The sequence below is a fragment of the Schistocerca cancellata genome, chromosome 1 (assembly GCF_023864275.1).
Source record: "Schistocerca cancellata isolate TAMUIC-IGC-003103 chromosome 1, iqSchCanc2.1, whole genome shotgun sequence".
NCBI classification, from domain to species: Eukaryota; Metazoa; Arthropoda; class Insecta; order Orthoptera; family Acrididae; genus Schistocerca; species Schistocerca cancellata.
In genome coordinates, this window is record NC_064626.1 from 943497292 (window position 1) to 943517041 (window position 19750).

General features: G+C 39.5%; 1 protein-coding gene across 1 annotated transcript in view; it reads right to left on the bottom strand.

Annotated features, from left to right (window-relative positions):
• Nucleotides 1–19750, bottom strand: part of LOC126116528 (uncharacterized) — a 158573-nt gene that overhangs the window by 84950 nt on the left and 53873 nt on the right. Inside the window, exons 7-8 of the mRNA XM_049915036.1 lie at nt 9772–9904; nt 6795–7026 (exon numbers count right to left, since the gene is read on the bottom strand). Coding sequence (XP_049770993.1) covers nt 6795–7026; nt 9772–9904 — 365 coding nt within the window. The remainder of the gene's footprint in view (nt 1–6794; nt 7027–9771; nt 9905–19750) is intronic.

Genomic DNA, 19750 nt, shown 5'->3' on the forward strand with positions numbered 1-19750 from the left:
TATGAGTGAGGTATTTATTTGTTACGAGACTCAAATTTTCTCTTAACTGTTCAGCAACTATATCATCGGAGTCTGGGGGTCGGTAGAAGGAGCCACTTATAAACTCAGTTCGGCTGTTAAGTATAACCTCCACCCATACCAATTCGCACGGAGTATCTACTTTGACTTCACTACAAGATAAACCACTACTGACAGACACAAACACTCCACCACCAATTCTGCCTAATCTATCTTTCCTGAACACCGTCTGAGACTTCGTAAAAATTTCTGCAGAACTTATTTCAGGCTTTAACCAGCTTTCTGTACCTATAACGATTTCAGCTTCTGTGCTTTCTATTAGCACTTGAAGCTCAGGGACTTTCCCAGCACAACTACAACAATTTACAACTACAATTCCGACTGTTCCTTGATCCAAGCACGTCCTGTATTTGGCATGCATCCTTTGGGATTGCAGCCCACCCCGTACTTTCCCGATGTCTTCTAACCTAAAAAACCGCCTAGTCCACGCCACACAGCCTCCGCTACTCGTGTAGCCGCCAGCTGAGTGTAGTGAATTCCTGACCTATTCAGCGGAACCCGAAACCCCACCACCCTATGGCGCAAGTCGTGGAATCTGCAGCCAGCATGGTCGCAAAACCGTCTGAGCCTCTGATTCAGACCCTCCACCCGGCTCTGCACCAAAGGTCCGCAGTCGGTTCTGTCAACAATGCTGCAGATGGTGAGCTCTGCCTTCATCTTGTAAGCAAGACGGCAACCTTCACCAAATCAGATAGCCGCTGGAATCCAGAGAGAATTTCCTCAGATCCAAAGCGACACACGTCATTAGTGCTGACATGTGCCACCACCTACAGCTGGCTGCACCCTGTGCTCTTCATGGCATCCGGAAGGACCCTTTCCACATCAGGAATGACTCCACCTGGAATGCACACGTAGTGCACACTGGATTTCTTCCCCTCCCTAGCCGCCATATCCCTAACTGGCCATTACGCGCCTAACATTGGAGCTCCCAACTACCAATAAGCCCACCCTCTGCGATTGCCCAGACCTTGAAGGCTGAGAATCATCCTCTGAAACAGGGCAGGCAGCTGCATCTGGCTCAGCCAGATACAGTACCTGATACCTGTTTATCAGACGCACCAGGGAGGCTTTCTGATCAGCCTCCGGGGACATCTTTTGCTGCCTGCCAAGCCTTTGAACGACCTCCCAATCAACCTCATGCGAGGGCTCAGCCACACTGCGGGCAGCAACCGGGGCAACCACAGCAGCAGACCAATCTGGGGATCTGGGGACAGACGGGACGAGGTTGATATCCCTGTGATACCCAAGTCCGGCTCCCCACAGTGGTGCTCATTGGCAACAGCCTCAAGCTGCGCGACCGAAGTCAGCACCGCTTGCAGCTGTGAGCGAAGGGATGCCAACTCAGCCCTCATCCAAACACAGCAATCACAGTCCCTGTCCATTCTAATCGATGTTGAGCAACAGTTACTGAAACACGAGTCCTTGCCTAGATAACGCCAGGGAAACACGCAAAGAATGTATGAACTAACCTGTACAAATGCCTAACGACTGCGCTACAATCTGCCTGAATTTACGATTACAGTAACTAAAACTCGAAATTACACCTCCTATACGAAACTCACACTCAATTTTAGTAAGAATCTATGAAGTAAACACTAAAGCGCGATGCTACAACTCTTAAACACTACAATACGCCCAAAATTTATGAATTAAACAATGCAAGTACCCAAAAACACGCAAAGAAATTAAGAATTAAACTATGTAACAAATAAGTAAGCTAGGAGTATACGACTTGCTGCTGGCAGCTGCTTATCCAATGGCGGCAGGGAGCCTGGTGGGGGTTGAAAAAGTGTTATTGAATGTGAACACTGCAACTGAGTGGGTGATCTAGCATCATGCGATCTGTTGTTGTCAGCTATTTGTTGTGTGGAGCTATCATCTGGAGTTGATGACACACTGTGGTGGCGTCAGTCAACATTGGGTAAGTCCGACAGCATATGGTCATGGCCTGCTGTGTAGAGGGAATGATGGCTGCCACTGCTCTAAGTGAGACATGTCACGTAACATTGTGTGAGGTCAGTACTGCTCAGTAGTGGCCTGATGGATAGAAGGGCAAGACAAGTGCCTCTGGTCCATGCTTGTCATGTCGAGCAATCTTGTAAGGCCATTCAATGGCCATCTGCCACCTTGGCATGCAACATCATGGCTGCCCGCAATATGTAGTGCTGATGGCTGCTGGGTAATGAGGGTATGCATTATGCAAAGTGTGTAGGCGGATTGTCAACTGTAATTTATGTTCCAGAGGAAGTCCTTCATTACATGTTAACACAGCTTGGATGCTGTGTGGCAATTTGCTTGACCATATGGCCACAGAAAAATGTCGGGCATTAATGACAGATCCACCATGGTTCATAAAAGGCACCAAAACTGTGATAGCAGTCATTCATTAACCTGTTCTGAGAGTGTAACTTGAAGCATTTCTTGTTGAGGAGTCTTGCACAGTCTTTGAAACATAGGTGTTTTGGTTGCATGACTTGTTGAAGTTAGCTGGAGATAGTATGTCACTGATTGTGGTAGTGTATTCACCTAAATGACACAATAAAGTTGAGTACTTTGATGTGTCATCAAACATGTTATGCCAGTGATACCAAACCAGGTATTGGGTTGATACACTAATAATAGAAGCAGTTTTGGAGGCATACATGGCACTGTGGAAGTGTTGTACGGAAGGTGTCTGCAGGGCACTGACTGATTGGATCCAAGGATACTGGAGTGCAGAACTGCACTGATCATCTATGATTTGGTAGAGACATCAGAAATGTACTACATGGCTCCTCTGGCCATCCAATAACAAATTCATTGACTGAGAATCTGATGTGGTAGCATAAGTCCTGGTGGGGGTTGAAAAAGTTTTATTGCATGTGAACACTGCAATTGAGTGGGTGATCCAGCTCTTGCCCTGTAGGAGGTAGGTTGATCAGACCTGTTGCATGGTGTGGTGAATGATGCCACATTTGATGCTGGTGAAAGTTTTGTGTGCACATGTGGGGAAGTAGAAAAATTCATTTTGAATCACTTTTGGATTTAGTAGCTTCCAAATCATTTGTTGCACAGTGTAATCCATGATGAGCACTATTGAACTAAATGAAAGATCTTAAAAGTCTCCAGTGGTTACTGGTATCCATTATCCTCATGTCAGTTTGTATGTCCATTAAATATGTGGAGAATGTACTGGGTCTGGGATCACAAGTGAGGACAGCCAGGGGTGGGTGAGTAATGTACACACACTTTGGCTAACAATTCCACACTTTATTCACTATTATACCCTGAGTAGATACAGAGCATATTACCGTGGGACACATAACTCAACAAACAAGCAGAAACTGCCAGAATAAAGATCATGATGTAAAGTTACAGATAAAAGTTTGTGCGTGCCACAGTTGATGTGTTGGGTGATGTTGATCCTGATGATCAATGGGAACACAAGGTTTTCACAGTATCTTATTATAATATTTATGTTTGTCTTTAACAAGTATGTTGAATGACAGTCACTGAAGGTTAACTGACAACACTCTATTTCACTGAATTTCTTTGAAGTTGTGTAGACTATTTGTAGTCTTGGTTTCCAATGTCACCACAAATTATCTTGAGTGTCATATGTAAGACTATGTTCCTTTCATCTCCTCATATATTCATAAAAGTTGCCTGGTGAGTCTATTAACTGAGGAAAGAGTATACAGCACTCATCACATTCTTTTTGAGATAGATACAGCTCCTTCATATGCATTCGGCATCTTTTTAGCGAAAGCTGCAGTGCAATATTTTGTGTCTACACACAGAGGTGTCATGTTATCCATCCCGCACAAGAAAGTTAAAAACAGATTAAAATATAATAAGCTGTGTCTTATCTGAAATATGTAATGTATCATTCACTCAAGGCATTTTTCCAATACTCTGAAATATGCTACTGATAAACCCTTCTATAACAAAAGTGATATTGAGATATCAGTAACTACTGACCTGTTCAACTAATGACATCATTTTCTAAAACTTTTGAGAAGGTGGTGTATTTTAAACTTGTGTCCCAACTGAGCAACTATGATATCATCTCTAAATCACAGTTTTTAATTAAGAAGAGTTTCTCTACTTCGAATTAAGTCAGGTGATGCTGAGGGAATTAGATTAGTAAATGAGACACTTAAAGTAGTAAATGAGTTTTTCTGTTTGGGGAGCAAAATAACTGATGATGGTCGAAGTAGAGAGGATAGAAAATGTAGACTGGCAATGGCAAGGAACACATTTCTGAAGAAGAGAAATTTGTTAACATAGAGTATAGATTAAGTGTCAGGAAGTCGTTTCTGAAAGCATTTGTATGGAGTGTAGCCGTGTATGGAAGTGAAACATGGACGATAGATAGTTTGGACAAGAAGAGAATAGAAGCTTTTGAAATGTGGTGCTACAGAAGAATGCTGAAGATTAGATGGGTGGATCACATAACTAATGAGGAGATATTGAACAGAATTGGGGAAAAGAGGAGTTTGTGGCACAACTTGACAAGAAGAAGGGCCCACTTGGTAGGACATGTTCTGAGGCATCAGGGGATCACAAATTTAGCATTGGAGGGCAGCATGCAGGGTAAAAATTGTAGAGGGAGACCAAGAGATGAATACACTAAACAGATTCAGAAGGATGTAGGTTGCAGTAAGTACTGGGAGATGAAGAAGCTTGCACAGGATAGAGTAGCATGGAGAGCGGCATTAAACCAGTCTCAGGACTGAAGACCACAACAAGAACAACTCTACTGATAATGTCATTTACATGCTAACTTACTAAATTATTTAAACAAAATAGTGCCAGTTGGTATTTTCTGTGGCCTGTCTAAGGCATTTAACTGTTTGAACCATAATATCCTCCGACATACACTGAGGTTTTATAGAACTGATGGTGCAGCCAACCAATGGATGGCATATCTAACCAAAAGAATGTGTCACAAAACTGGTGTCATGAAGACACTTGATTTTGTACAGATAGCACTGGAGGATACGCCTTAGCACTCTCCAAATAGTAGTGTGACTTCAGTAGCACTGCCTTCATTATAGAGATATAAACCCAATAAAGTCCTCATTTTGTCCTGAAACGACTGAGCAGCAGCAGCAGTTGTGCCTGGTTGCCTGCTACAGGGTTAATCGTCTAGACAACCCATGGCTTTGCACTTTGTGATCATTTTCTTCACAGCGACACTTGTCACAGGGCCTGTTCCCATTCAAATACCCTTCTTATGGTGACAGGATCATAAAGCTGCAGCAGCAGATTCTCCATTCTGATAGTAAAGTTTCACTAACAGTGCCTTCTGTGGTAAAGTTGACATGCGAGGACTGCATTTGTATCTGAATGCCTCTCTCACTAAAGCTTATTTTATATGTGACTCTTGCAGTGTCACTGACATTTTGCTGTCTAGCACCATCTGTTGGCCAGTTTATGCATTCGTTTTTAGCTTCAGTAAAATCCCTTTTCATTTCAGGCATGTGTGTCAAGTTTTACCTCTCTGCCTACATTATTCCATGAATTAGTGCATTTTCAAATGTTAATGGACATTTGGGTCATCCTGTACTATGACTTCTCCATTCAATCCAAATTACTATAAACTGCAGGATTCTCTGGAGTTTGTTTTTCTTTTAAATAACACCACAACTCTCTGTTCTTTATTATTGTAAACTGAGTAGCCAAGTCTAAGGAAGATCCCTGTTGAAAAATGTGCCATTTATGCTAAGTTAAGCAACTTTGAATATGGGATGGTAATTGGTACATGGGTTATAGCGTGTGACATATTACACAAGAATTCAAATTCCAAATACTAAGAGTGGCTGGGGTAAGTACTCATTACTGGATGGTTGTTTTCGGATGTGTAAACTGCTGCACAAGACAACAAATTTTCAGGTGTTGACTGTGTTGAAATGTGAATCAACAGATTTCTCGAGGCTGACACTGGCACAGTGACAGAGACTCACATAAAGGTTGCAGTTTATCATTTTACAGATGGGATTGCCATCTGTGTGCCTAATATGATAATGACGATAATGACCCATGCGACAAAATTAGCTAACAGAGAAATATCATGAAATGAAGTGTTTATTTCAAAAACAAAAACAGCCTATGCAAAACAGTTACTGCCCTGAAGAAAGGACAACTGTGAATGTTTCATGAATGGACATCATTTCATCTCTGCAGAGCCATACAGTGTGATCAAATGTCTACTGTTGAGTCAGATTGTCTCCAATGTGGATGCAGAGTGCAGGAACCCATCTTCCAGGACTTTACAGTTGCACCTGCACAACATAGGCCAACAACCAACTATTGTCACAGGGCTCCTCCATGACTTTTGGGAACTTGCACGTCACATTTTCTGTTTTGCCACTTTTCCTTTCCATTTTGAAGTTTCGTTTTTTCCTATCTTTTTGATTCTCTGGGGACCCCTGGTCCTCAGTGACCCTAAGGCATCACTTTAGTATCCACATCCTAGTTACACACCTGCTTTACATCCAGTTTCATAAACATAAGACATAGTCAGTAAATCATTAAGAATAGATTCAGGTAGGCTATTTTAGAAATCTTAGACTAACAAAAGCAAGGAGAAAAATGTACTGTGTGTTCAGTGTTGAATACAGAAACATAAAATCATTTGTATGTGTATCCAAGTAAATGAAAATTAATTAAGCACATAAATAAAAAAGAAATACAAAATTTTTAAGTGTTGTAATAAAATGTGAATACTGTACCAGTGCACGGCTATGTAGTTTGACTGCAAGATTGTGCAAAGCTCGTCAACATCAAGGTGAAGGAAATTACGTGAGCTGACAAGAGTCAGGAAGAAATTCATGATTCGAGGAACCATTAACTCAGTGATAGCCTGCATACCGAAGTGACGAGCTTTCAAGAACATGCGGAATGCTGATTCTTCTGAGAAGAGCTCTTCACAGTCAATGAAAGTCCAGCATTGTTCTTCTAGTTCTTCAGACATTTAAAAAAAAATGTTAGAAATGAGTCATAGTATTTACAAATATGAAAGCACATTTATGAAAACTAACACAACTTTGATAACTATTACTACATTTTGTTACATGTAAATCATGCACCATGCACATGATTCCTTACATTTCTCTAATTTTAAACTTTAAATGACAGGAAATTTAGCAATTTAGTAGTACCAACCCATTCAGATTTTAAAGCACCTTTACAAATGTCTGCTTGTGTCTTGTATGTGTGGATGGATATGTGTGTGTGTGCGCGAGTGTATACCTGTCCTTTTTTCCCCCTAAGGTAAGTCTTTCCGCTCCCGGGATTGGAATGACTCCTTACCCTCTCCCTTAAAACCCATATCCTTTTGTCTTTCCTTCTCCTTCCCTCTTTCCTGACGAGGCAACCGTTGGTTGCGAAAGCTAGATTTTGTGTGTATGTTTGTGTTTGTTTGTGTGTCTATCGACCTGCCAGCGCTTTTGTTTGGTAAGTCACATCATCTTTCATTTATATATATATATATATATATATATAAAAATAGAGGGAAACATTCATATATATATATATATATATATATATATATATATATATATATATATATAAAAATAGAGGGAAACATTCCACGTGGAAAAAATATATCTAAAAAGAAAGATGATGAGACTTACCAAACAAAAGCGCTGGCAGGTCGATAGACACACAAACAAACACAAACATGTTTGTGTTTGTGTTTGTTTGTGTGTCTATCGACCTGCCAGCATTTTTGTTTGGTAAGTCTCATCATCTTTCTTTATATATATATATATATATATATATATATATATATATATATATATATATATATATATATATATATATGAATATAATAGAGGGAAACATTCCACATGGGAAAAATATATCTAAAAAGAAAGATGATGAGACTTACCAAACAAAAGTGCTGGCAGGTCGATAGACACACAAGCAAACACAAATATACACACAAAATTCAAGCTTTCGCAACCAACGGTTGCCTCACCAGGAAAGAGGGAAGGAGAGGGAAAGACGAAAGGATCTGGGTTTTAAGGGAGAGGGTAAGGAGTCATTCCAATCCCGGGAGCGGAAAGACTTACCTTAGGGGGAAAAAAGGACAGGTATACATTCGCACACACACACATATCCATCCGCATATACACAGACACAAGCAGACAAGCAGACAGACAAAATGTCTGCTTGTGTCCCTCTCCTTCCCTCTTTCCTGATGAGGCAACCGTTGGTTGTGAAAGCTTGAATTTTGTGTGTATGTTTGTGTTTGCTTGTGTGTCTATCGACCTGCCAGCGCTTTTGTTTGGTAAGTCTCATCATCTTTCTTTATATATATATATATATATATATGTCTTTAAATATGTCTGCTTGTGTCTGTATATGTGTGGATGGATATGTGTGTGTGTGTGTGCGCGAGTGTATACCCATCCTTTTTTCCCCCTAAGGTAAGTCTTTCCGCTCCCGGGACTGGAATGACTCCTTATCCTCTCCCTTAAAACCCACATCCTTTCGTCTTTCCCTCTCTTTCCCTCTTTCCTGATGAGGCAACAGTTTGTTGCGAAAGCTTGAATTTTGTGTGTATGTTTGTGTTCGTTTGTGTGTCTGTCGACCTGCCAGCACTTTCATTTGGTAAGTCACATCATCTTTGTTTTTAGGTATATATATATATATATATATATATATATATATATATATATATATATATATATATATATGACTATAATCATGTAATATGAAAACTGACATCACTGAACATTCTAAACTGTAAGCACTCAAAAATTTAAGGAAAAGTGCATTCCAGTCTGAGCTGCTGGAAATACTGGTCATTAGTGTGTGCTTGCTTGCCTGCATGCATGAATGTGTGTGTTCCCTTTTCTGAAGAAGGCTTTGACCAAAAGCTAATGTGTATATCTCTTTTCATTGTGCCTATCTGTGACTCAACATGTCATCTTTATGGTGAATGGCAATCTATCATTTCCTTACACTGTTGATACTCCAGCATGGAACTTCCACTGTTTTAAGCATTCAACAGTTGACCAAAATCAGAAAAATAACAAACTGACTTCACACAAAAACTATCCATTCCAAAATCTTGTTGGCAGTACCATCATGATGCATTTTTCACATAGTACTTGATGTCATAAAGTTGATGATTTAATCGTTCCAGTGACTACGACAATGACATACCCTAGGTAATTTTATGATTTTTTGTATGAGTGCGTGATAGTGAATTTCAGTCTTGGATATGCTTCTTAGCCCTTGAATGGGAAAGGGGAATGCATCACTGCTGATTTTAGCAAGCTATTTTTTTTTTTTGCAAAACTGTTATGGAAACACTCAGGTTTGCTGCAGTGGTAACACTGGTTCCCATTAGGTCAGCCAAGTTAAGTGCTGTTAGGCTGTGCTAGTTGTTGGACAGCTGATTGTCTGGGTATGCTGAGCACTGCTGGCAAGCAGTGTGCACTTAGCCCTTGTGAGACTAATTGAATAGCTACTTGATTGAGAAGCAGGACCTCTGGTCACAAAAACTGACAACAGCTGAGGATGACACGGCAGTCAGGCAGTACCACGGGTCCTTCTGACGACTGTTCACACAGAGTTTAGAATTATGGGAGCAAAATACATTTTCATGCCAATCACTTTGTGATTTTTTCCCTACTGTATTGGAACTAATGTAGGCCTTACCTAGTGCCTTGTATGATGAACCTTTTTCTGGCTTACCTTTGATGCCAAGGAATTGTGCTGCCTTAAATACTTCAAGGATATTCTCTTTCGTAAGTAGACGGTGACTTTCTGGATCTGGATAAATCATCCACTTATAAATAGTGGCAAAAGCCTTTGTTGTAACATGATCCTCAAACAGAAAAAAATGATGCATTTTGAACATTACATAATTAGATTTATATTAAAAATAAAAATACAATTGTGCAAATGTATGGGAATCTCAAGAACAAGAGACACTATTGTAAATCCTTGCTGGAAAATAAATAACAGTAACCATTAAAATTATTTTAATTGACATTCAAACACAAAAGTATGTTTATTTCTCCCAGAAATATTTGAAATGTTTGCAGTATTTCAATTTAAAAATGTAGTGGAGCAGACAAGAATGCTTCACGTCTTTTATGTGGAGGAGTATGTGAGGAATAAGGTGTTACCATACTTGTAGAGGGAGATCAAAGCAAGATTATCTGGCTGATAATATTTTTGTTTGAAAAATGGTTTCTCAAAGGTATGATGAGATGTAACAATGAATTTCAGAGAACGTGATATGCTGTTTTCTCTATCCTTCCATCAGACAAAGGATGGTCATGACCTCCAGCATTTTATTAGTAGTTAAGTGGTCAGTATTGACATATATACTGTGCGGAAATTTATTTTTTTACTGTGCACATGACATGAGTGAGGCTGAATTCAGTGCATCTGGAAGACAATGGGCAGCCAGCCAACTTCTCCTCACAAACATATGCTGCTTTACCTGGAGATTCACTGTGGACCCCAAAGCCTTGCATCATGACAATCCCACTGACATCACGGAGAAAATAAAGAAGATATAACTAATGGAGGAGATATTGATGAAACCGTATGAAGAAAGACTGTATTATCTGATTCTGAGTTGGGTGTAATATGGAATGAATAAGTGTGTTCAAGAACAAGATGCAATGAGTTCATGAAGCAGTAGGTGCAATTTTTAGATTACTTCTCAGCTGGTACAAGCAGAGCAGCTTCAAAGATGGAGCATGAAGCCTGAATATCCTGTTCATGGTCACTGAAGTGATGGTGTCAAGATAACTAGGAAAATAGTGGGGAATGTCTTTCATCTGTATATTAAGAAAGTACACAAAACCACAGGACTAAAAAGGAATGAGAGCCTTCATCCATTATTATAAACAGTAACCAACAAAGATCTTACATTAATGCAGACAGCTTGTTTTGTTTACTGTGGTCATCATATATCTCAACATACTCTCTCAAAACAATATATTTCACAGAACAATTTTGACCATATCTCTGAACTGATAAAAAGAAGCAGTAGATTTTAATTTCTATTAATCATCGACTTTTCTTTCAGTATCTTTCAGTATTTTAAAATCAATACTTTGAGGTTCAGTTAGAATGTGAGCAAGTTGTTCTTGAGTTTGATAGTATTGAATGTTGAACCAGCCATGATTCAGTTCATCTCTGAGAAATTGATACTTCACATCAATGTGCTTACTTCTTCATGACATTTGACCAGATTTGATCATTGGTATTGCACTTTGGTTATCCATACAAAGTGTTATTTTCATGTTTTTATTCAGCTATTCTTCATGAAACTCTTAAAAACTTTGATCTCTTGATAACATTGAGCTGCAGCTTTGTATTCTGCTTCAGCAGTAGATAGTACAAAACACACTGTTTCTTGCAGCAACAAGTGACTGGAGCATTATTGTTCAGAAATATATAACCTGTACTATATTTTTATCTTCTTCTAGAGTTTCTCTTCTTTCCTCTTATGGCTCTTCTCTTCTAACTTTTTCTGGTTCTTCTCTTCTTCCTATAGGTGTTTTTCTTCTTTCCTTTGGTTCTTTTCTTCTTTCTTCTTCTTCAAAAATTTCATTTTCTACAATTAGATTGAATCCTTCTTCTTTAGTTTCCTCTTTTTTGTTTTCATATTGATGAGTAATCTAAACATCTCTTACTTCAGAAAACTTTACAGTCATGGGATTCCATATGACATAGCCTTCGCCTGTATATTCATGTTTTTTCATTTATTCATTGGCCCAGAAGATAGCTTTCAAGCTGCATAAGGCACCATACAATTATATACATATATGTTATGTGTTTTTGAAATATAGGTTGTATTTCACAGTATGCAATTGGACAATTTTATAATTACATTTTGTTACACTATCTATACAATGTTGTTCTGCACACAATCTTAAAAATAATAAGAATTGAAGCTGTTTGTTCATAATTGAATTAATGGATAATAAGGATAGCAGAAATTTGTTTATAATTGAATTCCTAGATCACATACATCACTATTTATAAATTAAACAGCATAGAAAGTTTTTTTTCTTTCAGTAAGGATTCTATGATATTTCTGAACTTATTTGTATTTAACTCCCTCATCCTACTTGGTGATTTTTTAAAAAGATACCTTCCTGTGTGCAGAAAGTTCTTTTGAATTTTTGTAAGTCTAGTCCAGGGAATCCTACTGGAACATCTCTTTCACTTCTTTCACTCAGTTTTTTTAAAATACCAAAGTCATTTTATGAACGCCACAGATTCAAAAATACTCAGTCTGAACAAATTTGTTCTTCAGCCACACCAATTTGAGCTAGAACCACATCAACAGCTGTAGCAGACAGCTGTTCATGAGACAAGCTGCAGCCAAAACAGGATAACCCCAACTTTTGTTTTCATTTTTTTCATTAAACAACACAACCCTTAATTTGTTCATGAAAATAAGATTTATTTTCTCTGCCTTGCCATTGGAGAGATTCTTCAATAGTACAGTCAATCAATGTATCTCTCTTTTTATAGCATTCCTTGAAGTCAGCACTTCTGTACTCTCTTCCTCTGTCACACCTCACTTTTTTTGCCTCCAGATTGAAATCAGTTCCACTTTCGCTTTCATATTCCTTGATGTGGTCTTCTGTTTCACCTTTTGTGTGAAGAAAGCACAGTTTCAAGAAATGTGTATAATCATCAAGACATGCTGAAAAATATTCTTCTTCGGTGTAAGTTGGTGGACGTACCTTACCACATAAAGCTATATCAGTGTGAACAACAAGGCATGTCCTCTTCCAACATAATTTAGTCCCCACCATCACACAGTTCTGGTATTTTCTTCAGGTAAATGAAATTAAGACTTCTGGTGTCAATGATGCACAGTCCATTTCATGATGTATCGCCTTCCAAAATAGCATTTCCATCTTTCACGATTTTCAACTTTTTCGTGTCAAATATTGCCACTCCCCTTTCTTCAGTAAAGGCAATTACTGAAAATAAATTTCTTGACAGTTCAAGGAAATGGGACAAATCTGTCAACAATACCTGTAGTGATTCAACTTCATCAGGATGAGAACACATGAATCTTCATTTGCAATCTTAATTCTAGTGTCTTTGCAACTCTGCACATCTGACAATTTTCTTTCCGTGTGATATGTGCTCATTGCTTCCACAGTCTACAACAAGGTTGGTGTTACAGCAAGAACAAATATAATTCATGGAAAGATAGTACTTCATAGAGCAACACATGAGATACAGGTTGTGCATAGTACTGGACAAATTGACTGGACAACAGTAATACAGCATAAAGGACAGGCAGCACACTTGTTTCTGATCTCTAAAATAATGCTGTTTCTTTTGGAAGCACATACCTGTTTCTTTTGGAAGCACATACTCTGGAATTGCATGCATCATGATGAAGGTACATCACTCTTCCCTTTAGGAATTGAGAAAACCACATACATACATACGTACAATCATAAAAAAAACACTAGGAACATGAAAATGTATGGTACAGGAAACAAATGCACTAATGTAGACAATATTAACCTCTATCATCATGATGAGCAGAACAATAAGTAGTTGGAGTTACTTTTCATACATTCAAGGACTTCCTACATGACTATAGTGCAATATATGTTGATCTCCAGGTAAACAGATTGGCTTGATTGGCTACAGGGAGTTCACTATAGAAAGTGCTGTGCCATATATACTGTTTTCCTCACATGGAGCACATGCTGAGTATTAAAACTAATGACTGCCTTGTGATGTGAGTGCAGTAACTTCTGCCCCTATGCAGCATGTGTGTTTTGTTGCCATATAACTGAAGAGCGCTGCTGCACTCAGAGTGGTGAGTGGTGGTGGTGACAGGCTGAAGCATCAGTGGAAACACTGCTGACAATAGACAATGCTTTATTCAACTTCAGTAAACACTTTGTTGTGGCTTAGTGAAGCAGAACACACCTCAATCTGTTGACCCTGACTGATGCTGATGTACTGATGGCAGCTTCCACCCTGGTGAGAGAATGTTGCACAGGCACCCTGAATTGCAAAGGGCAGGTTCGTGAGTGGCTGGCATAGGCCACAGTCCTGATATCAGTGGCATGCTATCCCTCATCAGTAATGATTTCTGGAACAGCCCCTCACTTCAACATGCATTCACGGCAGTGGTGGTGCGGAGACTGGTGTGTGTGTGATTTGACTCACTGCTCTCTGGCAGGAATCAGATGGTGCCCAGTGGATTGACGGTGCTGTGGCACTACATCCTGCGGGAAGGGGGGAGGGGGGGGGAGCGGGGTTGTGCTGCTGGTGCAGCAGGTGTAGTCAAGACAGAAGGTTGACAGTGACAGGTGCAGCCGAGTCTCAAAATCAATGGTTGCTGCTAGTGACTCCCAGTATTCTCACTGTCCGGCATGACTCTGGCATCATGGTGGTGTTGCTGGTTTTTGATAGCCGCTTTGTCTAACTGAAGCCTGGCACCTAGTCACATTGCCTGTAACAGGAGACTAGCCCTGATGTGGGGACATTGACCCACCCAGTATGGTTATTACCAATACGGAGTGCAGGTTTCAGCTGAGTGTGACTAACTTTGTCTCACTATCCCCTTATCTTCATGTTTATTCTGAGCCACACACTGTAGCTACCAGCCTGCTTGTGCTGATGCAATACTTCATGGTGGCTTGCTCATTACTTATTATTAATTTTGCTAAAAGATTGGATAGCAACACGATGCTGCTCCTTCCCCTCCCTTCATGAAGACCCTATCCCTCCAATCTTGGTTTGGCCAAGTTGTCCACTGAAATTACTTTCACCCTTAATCTGAAAAACAAGTACATACTACTAGCATTCTTAACTACTATACAAGCACTACATTAATCTTTAAATTCCACAAACTTGTTTCTCATCTCTTGCTCACACTGCTTAATGTCACTTGATCCCACAACATTTCTCAAGGGTCTCCTGCCCTGCTCATTAACTTAAATATTATGAAAAACATTTCACTGCTAGGCCTCTTTCCGTGCTTATGTACAAAAAGCTTCTAACTCTCCATTCCACACTTTCAAGTTAAAAACAACGCTCTTTCTTTTCTCAATAAATTATTCTTAACATGGCAACTTCAACAAAACATGGTCTGGCTTCTTTAAGCTCTTAAACTTGGCACCTTATCTGTCTGATAAGAACTTTTAGAACTTTGTCATTTGGAACAACTGTTGTCCTTAAGCTTCCCAAGGTAACATACTCCAAACTCTATTTTTATTAGAAAATCACAAATAAGGCTACCACAAACAACACTTCTACAGGAGTTTATTCCTCATATTGTAGGACCCATTAAAAACCAAATTCTTCTCAGAAAGCTTAGTTTTCAGGTACTCCTCCTCAACTAAAACAACTTCCTGGTGCGTGGTGGCACTATACCAAACAAATTACTCCTTAATGTGTTTGTAGATGGTTCAATTGGTTTGTCTTATACAATAGTAGAACCTTTTGACAGCTCTACAATGGCAGCAGCTTTCTGCCACTGAAGGTCAACTTTGACATGGTGATCAGTCTGAATATTTACTTTCAGGATTGTTTTGTGCCCTTCACTCATTTCATACTCTTCACATATGTCAGACTTTATTCATGCTGTAAACAGCTCTCTACACATATCAGCTCGTTGACTTGGAAGGCTGTGACCCAGTACTCGCATACATGCTACATCCTGAACTTCTGGCATACATTTCTAAACAGATTTGGCCCTGTTGACTTGATCACCCATTCTGTTAACCTGTCTGCTCTTCCTTCTCTTCTGTTCAGCCTGCTTCTAAGGAAATATTAGGCAGATAGTGCTGCATTTCAATCACCCATGTTGCCATCCCCACACTTACTCACTTTGGTACAGCTCACACTCATTCTTGCTATCTCAGATTCCACAATTCCATTGGATATTGGAGATGATGCTTCTACATTACTCATCTTAATTTTAGCAGTGTCATTATCCTGTGCCTCATGTAAATTCTTGGGAACTTGCATTATGACACCATTTACAGTTAATTCAGTTTACCCATGACTGACATATTCAGTGACATTAAGAGTACATGGACATTCTGAAGGAACACATAAATTATTCAAAAGCATGCTCCTGCAAGGATCTTTGACTATCTTGTGCCTTCAGTGGAGCAAACGTCAGCCAACTCATGACAAAATCCTTTTTTGGTTTGTATCACACTACTCTGCTAAAGGAGTAGTGCCATTCCTTAAATACAGAATAACAATTTATTATTTCTTCATACACATAAATGAATATAGACAATCAGGACTGAACAATCCCATTCTCACCCAGCAACAATTGAATCTCCCACTGACATTCTTGCCAGCTCTACCTTCCAGTCTTCAGTATTCCTTGGGAGCTGCACCTGCTTGGGGTCTATTTGCTGCTATTTGCAATGATGTCACGGCCAGCCCAACTGCTCTTGGCACTGCACATAGCTCAAAAGAAGTACCTCAGACAAGAATACAACCACCCCAGACTATGAAAACAAAACAATGCTGAAAATGAAATAAAGGTAATTATCTCCTTAACAAGAAACACATTGATTGCGACTCATCTAGCTTGTTCATTTACTTGAAGCTTCACAACATGGATATAGAATCAACATATGTGAAGGAGACTTTGTACCCCTACACTACTCTCCCTTTCACCTTCCTCCTTCTCCCTTCTCTCTGCTTCCTCTCTTTTACTTTTTTCATTCTTTTCACAATTGACATTTCCTCACATCCTAAGGCCTGCTTTCCATTATCCAGGCCTTGTGCTCTCTCTTCAACTTCTCCCCATACTCCAGAGTTTTGGAATAAGCCATTTTCTTTATCTCAGCATCAAATGCTTCTAATATTTTAGTCCATTCTACGTTCTCCACTAACAACTTACCTACTTCACCTCTTAAAATTCTCAATACCTTCTCTGTGGTAACCCTTCGCAATGTTGAAAACCCTGCTCCCCTTGATACTGATCATGGCATGATTACTTCTTATCAATTACACAATCATAAAAAAAACTTCTTACTACCTTATGTGCTTGAATACTGAGCCACATTCCCTGCTCCAAAAAAAAAAAAAAAAAATCAAATCATGAGAACACGTAACTGTAACACTATCACATTACTCCTTACTATCATTTAACTATTCTTGCCTGAGTGGCTGCTCAAAGTTACTATACATATCAAAACAATGATCAAACTGAGCTTCACTTCCTGAATCTTTACTCATGGTTACCATCTTATACTTCTTGACAATGAGTCACACATCTCACACATGATACCCGTATTGCCCATATCAACCAGGTGAAAACTAATGCTTATATTTACGGCTACTCAGAATACCATATGAGTTCACCTGTCACCTGCTGAACTTATAAGTGCAACTCAACACCTGGCACAACCCACTCACTTGCCATGACCTCGCAGTCAAACAAAAACAAAACAGAAAAACTGCACTCATCCCAGCATGTGTCAATGAATCTGCAGCCATGCAATAGTTGAGTCATATTCTTCATCCATGGATGACAGTCACAAGAGTTGTTTGCTGTCACTAAATGGTGTAGTTACAGACTTGAAGATCCCCTGATGACACTGTTCCGATGAATGCAGTTGCACTCTGAGAGGTGATGACAGGCCAGAGGATCCAATAGAAACACTGCTGCACTGCTGACAGTAGATAATACTTCTTTCAACTTTGGTCAATGACTTTTTTTATGCCTCAGTGAGACAGAACACACCTCACTCTGTTGACTCTAGCTGGCACAGACACACAGGCATCAGCTTCTGACCTGGTGAGACAAGGCTGCATAGGCATCTTATGTTGCTGTCAGCTGGTCCATGGGCAGCTGGTAGCCTCTGTAGACTACAATCGTGTCATCAGTGGTATGCTACTTCACCCTCAGTGATGGTGCCCGGAATGACCCTTCTGCTCCACAAGCATTCAATGCAGCAGCATGAAGACTGCTGTATGTGGGATTTGACCTGCTGCTCTCTGGCAGGAGTTGGATAGTGGCTAGTGCTGTGGCACTGCTGGCAATGCTGGTGGCAAGAGGTGTGGATGGCAGGTTGATGGTGCTGTGGCACTAAGCCTATGAAGAACTTAGTGCTGGTGGTGATATGCATAGCCTGGTATCAAACCCATAACTTCCACTGCTGATGCACAATCATCTCACTGTCCAGCATGATCCTGGCATCATGGCATCATGGTTGTGCTGCAAAACTTCCACAATGAGAATGCTTCTGCCTCGAAAGTCAGACATACTTATATTGCTCTGAGGGACATTTGTTTCACAAAAACCTAACAATGTTACAATTTCCTCAAACTATGAGTATCTAAATACTTACACGAATTCTTTACAGACGAATGGAAAAACTGGTAAAAGCCAACCTCGGGGAAGATCAGTTTGGATTCTGTAGAAATGTTGGAACACATGAGGCAATACTGACCCTATGATTTATCTTAGAAAATAGATTAAGGAAAGGCAAACCTACATTTCTAGCATTTTTAGACTTGGAGAAGGCTTTTGACAATGTTGACAAGAATACACTCTTTCAAATTCTGAAGGTGGCAGGAGTAAAATACAAGGAGCGGCGAAAGGCTATTTACAATTTGTACAGAAACCAAGTGGCAGTTATAAGAGTCAAGGGGCATGAAAGGGAAGCAGTGGTTGGGAAGGGAGTGAGACAGGGTTCTAGCGTATCCCCAATGTTATTCAATCTGTATATTGAGTCAGCAGTAAAGGAAACAAAAGAAAAATTCAGAGTTGGAATTAAAATCCATGGAGAAGAAATAAAAACTTTGAGGTTTGCTGTGACATTGTAATTCTGTCAGAGACAGCAAAGGACCTGGAAGAGCAGCTGAACAGAATGGATAGTGTCTCAAAAGGAGGATTTAAGATGAACATCAACAAAAGCAAAACGAAGATAATGGAATGTAGTTGAATTAAATTGGGTGATACTGTGGGAATTAGATTAGGAAATGATACACTTAAAGTTGTAAATGAGTTTTGTTATTTGGGGAGCAAAATAACTGATGATGATCGAAGTAGAGAGGATATAAAATGTAGACTGGCAATGGCAAGGAAAACGTTTCTGAAGAAGAGAAATTTGTTAACATTGAGTATAGGTTTAAGTGTCAGGAAGTCATTTCTGGCAGTATTTGTATGGAGTGTAGCCATGTATGGAAGTGAAACATTGACGAAAAATAGTTTTGGAGGGCATATTCTGAGCAATCAAGGGATCACCAATTTAGTACTGGAGCACAGTGTGGAGAGTAAAAATTGTAGAGGGAGACCAAGAGATGAATACACTAAACAGATTCAGAAGGATGTAGGTTGCAGTAGGTACTGGGAGATGAAGAACCTTGCACAGGATAGAGTAGCATGGAGAGCTGCATCAAACCAGTCTCTGGACTGAAGACCACAACAACAATATGAGTATCTGCAGTGAAGTATATGAAAGGTTTAAAAGCATAATGAAGTAATGATTTGTATAGTGCATCATTAAACTGCATCAATATAAAAAGAAGTTTTACAACATTTTAAACTTTTGTAAATTTAATGATACAAATTTTAGTTTCTTCTACCTGATCAAACAATTTTATTTAAATACTGTTTAATGTAATGATTTAAGAATGTTTGATTACATCTCCATTTACCTTGTTCTACTATGATTTGTATATTGCTGTA